At 38.7% G+C, this 10,094-nt stretch overlaps 1 protein-coding gene across 1 annotated transcript; it reads right to left on the minus strand.

Annotated features, from left to right (window-relative positions):
* Positions 1 to 989: 989 nt before the first annotated feature.
* Positions 990 to 5,040, minus strand: LOC124174076 (cuticle protein 16.5-like). The gene is made up of 2 exons (XM_046553211.1): positions 4,957 to 5,040; positions 990 to 1,591 (listed from the first exon to the last, which is right to left on the minus strand). The coding sequence occupies exons 1-2, from the start codon at positions 4,966 to 4,968 to the stop codon at positions 1,109 to 1,111; spliced, it is 495 nt and encodes a 164-aa protein (XP_046409167.1). The 5' UTR covers positions 4,969 to 5,040; the 3' UTR covers positions 990 to 1,108.
* Between the last annotated feature and the right edge of the window lie 5,054 nt (positions 5,041 to 10,094).

Here is a 10,094-nt window from a genome sequence, read left to right on the forward strand (position 1 = left end):
ATAGAAGGATCAACAAGTTTGCTATTTCCACACAGTAATTTATTGACACCGACCATGGTTTCGTTTCAGAGTAACATTTTCAAGGTGGTACCCAAGATGATAATGTTACTCTGTAACGAAACCATGGTCGGTGTCAATAAATCACTATGTGGAAATAGCAAAGTTGTTAATCCTTCTTTTCCTGCGATTATGGATTTCAACCAAGTTACGCCCGCCACGATTAATTACTTTAATTTGAGGTCAAGCGAGAGGCCCTTGGGTTCCCGTAGCTCGCATACTGGTACCGTACCAGAAAATGATGTGCGCCCCCCGTAATTTGTAATAGCTGTAATTTTTAGTTTAATAAATTCTATTTTAATAAATTAATAAGATTCCGAAACTTTTATTTATATACTGAATGCCTTCAAAATGTATTTCTCCGAAAGAATAATTATTTTTTATATACTTTGGAGTTAAGAGGATTGATATATGTATCAACAGTTACCACAACAAAAACGTTAAATGAATAAAGAAAAAGCCAGTAGAATAGGAGAGACAAAGAGCAAAGCTATGTAAAGGCTCTTTTGTATCATGTGCGTAGATCGTAATGAAGTGAATTTTTTCGCCAATTTCCTCACATATGCCTTTTTTATGAGGAATGTATTTAAAAAAAAATGTGTATGCTCTTAGTCATGGATAGACAGTCGTTTAAGGTGGAAAAATATTTTTATACTTCTAAGTTCAATACCAACCGTGAAAGAAAATACTTCGTTGCAATTTGTTTTAGGGACTTCTCGGAGATGGCCTTTTTGAGTAATAAACACGATAATAATCTCCCAATTTTTCTAATAAATACCCATTTTTAATTTCAACATCGTGATCTTAATGCGTTACATTGTTTCGACCCAGACAATCTTCATCAGTGAGCGCTTATTCACCGAATTTCACCAAAATACGAACCCTCGGCTTCGATCCGAGCGACGCATCGCAAATGAAAGCCAAGACAACAGTTTCATTCAAATAAGTGTATTTTTATGCACTTTGCTCTGAGCATGGGATCGGGGAAATAGTTTACAAAAGACTTGTTTATAATTTGTCAATTAAAAAAATCCTTTCCATCGTCATCCGCTCAGTGGAACTTGAGGCCGAGGCCGTAGGTCGGGGCGTATCCCACCTTGGTGATGGCGGGCGCGGCGGCGAAAGAGTAGGACGGCGCGGCGGCCGCGTAAGAGATGGCGGGTGCGGCGGCGGCGTAAGACACTGCAGGTGCGGCGTATGAGACAGCGGGAGCGGCGTAGGACACCGCGGGGGCGGCGTAGGAGACAGCGGGAGCGGCGTAGGACACAGCGGGTGCGGCGTAGGAGATGGCCGGGGCAGCGGCGATGCCGACCTTAGCGATGGCCGGTGCGGCGGCCACCTTGGTCACCACGGCCTGCTGACCGACGTGCAGGGAGTTGAAGTTGGCGTAGGAGGTGGCGGCGGGGGCGGCCACTTTGGCGATGGCTGGTGCAGCGATGACCTGAGGCGCGGAGTAGGTGACGATGGGCTGGGCGGCGTAGCCACCGAGATAACCGGCCTCGGTGGAGGCGATGGCGAGGAGAGCGACGGCGATCTATTGGGCAGAAGAAATGAAAGGTGCCGGGTTTTATTAGGAGCTCTGCAGGTGTTCTGCTCAATCACTGTGTGATTTATCCTGGAAGTTTAATAATGTGTTTTTTTCCCGGCGAACAATGGCAGTAAGCTTCGCCGGGAAGTAAGATCGTAAGCTTTCCTGGCGAATACTATTGTTAAAATCATCTTGGGTTTGGCACTGGGTAATGCTGTTTAAGGGCAACGTTTCGATGAGAAACTCCCTCATCGTCATCAGGGCTACGGCTGGCTTAAACGGCCTTACCTGGTGCCCAATCCAAGAAGGTTTTATCAATGGCAGTGATGATTTTTCGTGTCTCACACCTGGTAAGGTCCTGCATATCGCATTCCAATGTTTTAATGTGCAATAAACCCATCATCCTCAGGGATTCAGGAATCAAATGATTTTGATGATCCATTCCAATGGTGGTGATGATTGGATTCCTGAATCTCTGAGGACGATGGGCGAGTTGCGCATCGAAACGTGCTGGAGATATGGAGGACCTTACCCGATGTGAGGCCCAAGGAATTCTCACTGCCATACTGGAGGTTAATATGCGTAGATAGGGTAGGGCACGCCCCAGACTAAGGCACAACACATATTCAGGGTTTGGGGAATGGGGGCAGTTAAATTCCTTGAGCTACCTCGCATTGCAAGAATTTTTCTTTACAGCGTTCTAACGCCTCAACCCTCGTTTGAACCCAGGACTCATCGGTCACTAGCCAAGTGTTTCACTACGTTACCACACTATTATGCATAAGAATGAAAACTTTTCCGTCCCTTGTGGCGTGGCGGACAAACCATCTTTCTTATTCGCATCCGTTTTGCTCCAATATGCTCAATAATTTGAGCGCCGGTAGATAACTTCTAATTAATCTTCTTTAGCTTAATTTTGGAATCCTTTGAGTTGATCTATTATTCGCAGCGGTTAAGGAGGATCAAGTACATGGAGAGGTGTACCCGATAACAATCCCTAGTGCTAGTTGTGTGGAGATTTCGCTCGTACTTTCAGTATTATTTGTATTGTATCACTAGATATCATTTGTCTTTCTCGCATGTTTATTAAAAGTACATATTCGCCTGAATAATGGTATGAGTTTGTTATTAAGATGGTTACGGCTAGAATTGGAGCTCATATATCAATTCGGACGGATTTGTGATGAAATTTTGTCAAATTGGTTGCGATTTTGGAGGTTGAGTTCTGAACAGCATATATGATAGATTTGCTTAAGATGGCGAGAGAATAATCGTAAGTGTCGTAGCTCGTGGTAACAAGAAGCGAAATGTGCCGAAGGAATAATGTAACAAGAGCATTTGGTCCGATCTAAATACTTTTACAGAAGATGAGATTGTAGTAATAAATTGCTGAAATGGAAGTATGGCGTGGTGACTGGAGACACAATTGATTGTGTAGAATATCGAATCGACACCTTTGGTGCATTCACGAAAGATTTAGATAATCATCCCAGAAGTTTAAAAAAAATTCCTTTAGGTACCGCTAATGTTTGAACGTGACAAAAAGTTGTAAATCAAGAGTTATTCATATTCTTGCGTAGTGATGGCTATACTGAAGAGAAAATAGATTTTTGAGATGGAAAATCCAATTAATTGAGAAAATGATGCCTAAGTTATAATATAATGGTAAAAAGTTTTGTGAAAACTAATCGGAGCTAGAAACCTTTTTGAGTAAGAAGACGCGTTTCATATGAATTTTATCCCAAATAAATTAACAATCGTAGAAGTTATAGTGGAATTCTTACCATGGCTATTTTTTTCAGTTTTATACAGTTTGTAAAATTCAAACCTCTGCCATGGTGTGGCTAAATGTTTTCAATTTTTAATAATGATTCTTAAAGCAATCCGCAATGGCATAAGTTTAAGACGCGGGATTTGAAGGGCACCCCTTAACGTTATCATTCTTTCAGTCGTTTAGAATTTCCAAAGCCATAAAGTCGGAATTCTCTCCGATGAAGAATTATTTAGCGTTTATAGGGTGAAGATAGGTGCTACACCTTAAGATCTATAACTTTATGTTCCTATGAGTATAATGATGAGTACAATGGAATGAAAGGAAATAAAGCAAAAGAGTGAAATAGGAATATTTTCTGCTCGCCGTTATTGACGTGATTGTATCTTATATTAGGAGTAAAAATATTCCATTTAGGAACCTAAGAGCGAGGAAGATACAAATTTGGTTGTACTACATAAAATCGATCAAAATTAAGATACCCATATTCAAGAATAATACATTATTGGAATAATTGTTGCGAAGAGATTTCTCAGTCAAATTATGAAAAAATATATGCTTAACTTATTTGATATTTTAAATGACTAGTTAGTGGCCTTTGACTTGACCGATTGTTCTTGTCACTAATGGTATCAAAGTTTAGGTCACTTATATAAAACCTCGTCCCGTTAAAATAAGATCATTTATACCGTATATTGCAATAAAAACAATTATTTTCATTGGCCAGGAATATTTCCTACATTAGGCTACAAATTTGATTTCTGTAAATCCAAAAGAAGGCATTCAGTGAAGGGTATCGGAAAGGACGTATCACTCCCGCTCGACTGTTCGGCCTTGCTTCTTTTATATTCACGTATCTTTTTCTTTTTTGAACTCATGATATCATCATGAGATATTATGGGTGTTTGCAATAGACACCTGCCGACATTTTCGGGTATCTTAATTAGAACAAATTTTCCTATGAAAAACTCCGAAGGTAAAATATTGCTATTTGAGACACAGGTAAATGTTGTCGAGGAACTACACAAGGTACTGAGAATTTTCTAGATGATAGCTTTAGTTTGAACTGGTAACATGAGAGGAAAAGGACCAGTTTTTTTTCGCGAAATACTGCTAGTATAAAACTTAGGCTACTTTACTGAAATTTTCAGGGTATATACATTAGTGCCTTATCAAAACATTTCTCCGTCTCAAATTTTACAACGTTACTCAAGTATTTTCTCAAATGTAAAAATTTTACATTTGAGATACAGTCAAATATAAACAAAAGTGTATTTATGCCCTTAATATATCAAGGTGATAGCATGAGTACGAATAATTCGTTGCGAATAAAATTTGACCGGTCAAGAGATGCGGCCTTTTAATAGCGATTTTGAATGAATGTGCTACTACTACTGGAGAAATAGACGATTCCCGACGAACATAATTGCCGTTTGATTTTTCCTTACACTTGGCACCCACCACCACAAGCCATATCGTTCAGCCAGGGCACGGAACTAATCCAATCCAGGGCCGCTCCCACTCCCAACTGTGACGTGCTGAAGCCACTTCAGCCGACAGAACACTGTTCAAAAACCTTCGCCAAAGCAAATTCACTCACCAGGACCTTCATGTTGACTGGTTGATTTTTGTGGAGTGCTTAAAGAGAAAAAAGTTGTCCTGTGATCGTTGACTGATCGCTGACGGTGACGGACGGGGCTCGCGTGGCCGCTTATATACCCTCGAGGCGGTGTGCGCGGCGCGGGGCCAGCGAAGTGGTGGGGGACGAGGGGGTGGACAGTGGGCAGCTCCCCCCCAGGCCCAGTCACTATCGCATGACCTGCACCCTTTCGACCCCAATCAGACGACGGCCGTGCCCTTCCCCACCACCCTATTCCTTCCGCTAATGCAACATCCTCCGACAGTAATTGCACTGCCTTAAATGAAGCCCTCTCAGCTTGGAGTGGGATTAATGACATCGTTTTTGGACGAATGAACCCGAATTTCCACATCGATCAAGAGTGAGAAAAAGTAACATCAATTAGCAGTCGTAAACGAGGGGGAATTATCGATGAGTAACTCAGGCGCTGAAGCGTCTCGGATTCATATCCTGTGATTTTGAGCTATGGTCGTTGCGCATCTGAGGAGAGATTTTATTATTTGGTGCGAATGAACTTCCAAGATTTCGTGATCGGTTGGTAATATTTGCCCATGCTCCCAAGATTAAAGTAAAGGCGGATAATTTCCCAAGATATTTTTGAAAGTTATGCCGGTAATCTCTCTTAATACAATGTTTTGGAAAAATGAGATGCACGTAGTACGGAATATAAATAGTACAAGTCAATATCAATAAACAAGGAAACACAAAAAAAGAAACACTCACACGGGAAAATAAACTCGGAAGCTTTCAAAGAAGTCACTACTTCGAAAACTTCGAAATGTTAAATTTGAAGAACACCACAGTTGATATAAATATAAGAAATGCCAAGAGAGGCCACAAAAAACTTAAACACAAATAAAAGGACACTCACACGTGAGGATTCGAATTTTCGACCGTTTTTCCCTAGGGAGAGTCCCTACTTGTCTCCTTCCAGATGAAGACCGAAACGGTCGAAAATTCTACTTTTAAATATATCTTGGGAAATTAATAGCCTTTATATTTATCTCATAACGAGGGGATGTAGACAATTTTTACCAACCGATCGCGAAAGCTGGTAAGTTGAATACATGCTGTACATTCCATGTGTCTGTCATATTTTGAACAATTCAGTTGGAATTAATGAAATCAATGTTAATTGGCAAAAAATGTAATTAATACTAACCAAAACAATTTATTTTTACTATTATATTCCAAATTACAACGAGGTCTCATGAGGCGAATTGTGAAGTTTTAATCATGAAACCCATTAAGAACGGGGTGTATGGAACTAAAGACGGTGAAACATAAAAAGCAAATTCGCGAATTCTAGAGAGCGATCTCAGATTTTGGAGAGTCAAAAAATCTCTCATCACCGGAAAAATGGATATGTTCTCTGAATCTTCGTAATGAAAGGAGAATGTTTTTTCACCAGAACATGCGAATTACGGACTATATGTGACATTAATTTACTTTGGTTCACAGCAAATACTTTTTTTTTTCTGTACAGTTGTCATTAATGACGTATTATGGGTGCTGTATTATATATTTGGCAGGCAAATGGATGGAATTCAGTTGTTTTATCATGTGAGCTATCGAGTGGTATATTACTTGATCGTCTTGTTTATAGAAAAAAAACCGCTTTGCTATCTTTTGACATGTGTATTATAAACAGAAATTATCACTGAGCGTGAAAATGAAAGCACAAGTTTATCAAGTAGCTGATTTTTGTTTGTAATTAGGAGGATGAATAGACTTAAACGTTTAAAGTCCCATTCCACTTATGGGGCACCACACAAAGGTGCTTTTGATCTCGAAGTAGACTGGGAATATCAATATTTTACGCTTTTAGCATTCATCATTATGGGTAGTGTAGGTATTCTAGGTTCTCCGGAACGAGATTCAATCTTATAGAGAGTTAAGGTTCGTTCTTTCGATATTCGATACACGTGGGATCCTGCGAGTATTTTTGCGAACTTGGATTCAAATGCTTAACCAACAGTGGTGCATCATTTTTCTGAATATCAATGAATGAATCTCTTTCGGAAAATTTCATCCAGTATTTTCTTTCAGTCTGTCACTTAGCTGTACTTCCAATGATTGTGTGCTTTTTTCCTCATTATCAATTTCAAAATAACCCCGTTTGCTCTTCACATTTTGAGCCTGTATGTGTTCTTCTAAAAGATTTCACATCAATATCACCTCAATATTCGTCGTCCTTTTTGATTGCAACTTGCATCTATTAGTAAGTTATTTAATATTTAAAATTATTCATAATTTTACTGCATCAAATATAAGAGGTTAAGGCGTGCCAACTAACTGATGCAATATTTTTTAATATAACGAATAGTAAATTGAAGTGGTACATGTTGTTATAGATTCAAAAATTACAATTTTCATCGAAAAAGTTACATTGAAATTTTATTCCTTAATTGTGATTCCCATAACGATTTTATTTTCGTAAAAAATATATTATATTATTGGTAAATATTATAAAATCATATATTTCTGGAACCACTTGAGCTTCTCCATTCCAATGAGTTCTAATGTCCCAACCGCAAGTAAGCCCAGACAACCAGCTTTTTTTTACATCACGGGTGTTATGTCCATGCGAGTGTAATGTCCTTCACCGAGATTCCCTCCGTGCCCCTAGTCTGAACCACCTCGTAACAAAGCCGTGCCCCGTTAGGGCGGGTGCAAAATGGTCAAAGAGTTCAACGGAATCGGCACAAGGTCCGACGGATCGTCTGCGTGCGGTCGCGCTTCTGCGGACTGCGGTTTAATTGCCCTCTTCTCTTCTCCTTACCCGCCCCGCCGTTCGAAGGGTTTTGAGTGCACGAGACTAGGCTCATTGGAGCGGAAATCTTTCGAAGTGAGGCCAAATGGAAGTAAAAGTTTGCAGTCGTTCGGAGTTAATTATGTGTAATCTTCCCTAGTTATTTTTGTGTTGCTCTAGGATTGTAATTTGTGTCCGTGAGAGAGAAAAATAATAACGAAGCTTCAGGGAAAACCCAGAAGGGCTTTATTAATGATATAATTATTTGTAACTAGATGGACGAGAGCTTAATAAGTTGAAACATATTCCTAGCGCGTTTGAACAGCTGTGGAGGAAAAGTTTTTTCCCCTGCCTTGCTAATGCTTATTTTCTCTCTATTATTGAATTCCTTTCTTTAATTTGTCCAGAGGGGAGATATTTTAGACCTCTTCAATATTTTCTGCCATATGTTTTCTAATTTGTGGCGTTGTTGCATAGTTGTATAGTGGGATAAAAGTAATTTAATGATAGAGTTCTTGGAAATTAATCTATATAGTTAATGCAGCGATATTAATAAATTACTATTTTTTATTATTTTTGAAAATCATTGATCACTAGGTTTCTGATATTGATGGAAATAAATTGTATGCATATTTGAAATCTACATGCGTATTATTGCTTTGTTTGGCTTTAAAGAATATATGAAAGCTTAATTTTATTAATTATAATCACGGAGGAAGAGCTGTTGGTCGGCCTCGTTGGCGGTGAGGGTAAGTCCTCGCCTTCCATACCGAAGGTCGCGGGTTCGAGCCCCGCCTAGATAGGTTGCTCCATCTAGGAAATGGATGTATGTAATCGTCGTTGTTGATTGTTAAAACACCCGATGTAAAGACCTCACTGTGAAATTTTGGGGGAAATTGAGATAAATAAAAAATTAATTATCTTGCTGGTGTTTCTTGAGAGAGATATGCCCCCAGGATGGTCTCGCGTTTCAATTCCGATAGAGCTCAGATTTTACAATTCGTGTTTATATAGTTGGAAAGGGGGCTATTTTTACTCACAAATAAATAAAAACTACTCCTTAATAACCAGTAATGCATTAAATTCCTCATAATAAAAAAAAAGTATAAGTTTACCAAGCATTTGCTCATTAGCTCTTTCAAATCATGTTTCCAGGGCGTAAGTCATTTATGAGATACCTCTGTATACACCAGATATGAGGGTTTTCCAACGCTGGAAGACTTCTACGTGTTAGGAGAGAAGCAATTATGAGGAACACGGAATAAGAGAGCTGTCTTTTTTGTTGGGGAGGGACCATTAAACTTATTAGTAGATGTAACTACTGGGGCTGTAAAAATATAATTTTTCGCTTAAAAATACTGGAGGAATGAAAAAATATTGCCATGCTTGAGTTTCCACGCGAGGGAAGCTATTGCTATTTTTTTGTCGGAAAAATTACGATAGAATCAACCTTATCCGCCTTTCCGTCAACAAAAATTAATTCTTCGTTTTTCCGACTCTCTCTTTATGTAATATTATTTGCGTCATATAGTTTGGATGCAGAATGTTCCTAAAAATTCTTTCGAGTTTTTTAGGTGGGCTGTATATCTTCTACTGCCAAGCTTTAAAGTTTGGCGCAATCCCTCTGGCCTAAGTGGTCTAAGGCGATTGGCCTTATTTCTTAATTTTGTTGGTATTATTAATAGAATTTTAAGTAAGTGTCATTAATATTAAGTTATAATTCTATTCTAATATGTTATATTTTAATATTCTATTATCTATGTTGTGTTGAATTGATGAAGGAATACTTTGAGTTTTTTATGTTGAGTTGGAAACATCGAAACCATTCGTATGAAGTAGACTTTTGCTGGAAATTCATAAAGTCAGAACTGTATTTTCGAACCTTGTTAAATATACAAAGTAAACGAAGATAATGTTTTCATCAAATATGATCTATTCTATTATATTGCATCGGCGTTTTTCCTGAGGTTGAGTAACCCAAAAATGTTATATTAGCAAACTTACAAAATACCGTTTTTTGCTGTTAAGTGATTGGTGTCTCCATCAAAGGGAAAATCCATGTTTAACAGGGTAGTTGAGGCTGGAATTGTGTTTCATTTCGAAATTCAGTTGGGCATACTGTTAAAGCCATTCTCAAATATATTAAAAATAGTTTGATTGATCAGAAAATATGCATATTGGGTGCGCGGAAGCTTTGAAATGCAGATGAGGAAATAATTCTTTATTTATATTTCCTGAAAAACCTTTGGCAAACAAAAGTACGAGGACTGTTTTTTTCCAACCTCCGATCGCTCAACAAAAACACTATGCAGGCGACAGGTGAATACTGCGCGGATAGGGCCACTTC

This window comes from Ischnura elegans, chromosome 2 (genome assembly GCF_921293095.1).
Source record: "Ischnura elegans chromosome 2, ioIscEleg1.1, whole genome shotgun sequence".
Classification (NCBI taxonomy): Eukaryota; Metazoa; Arthropoda; class Insecta; order Odonata; family Coenagrionidae; genus Ischnura; species Ischnura elegans.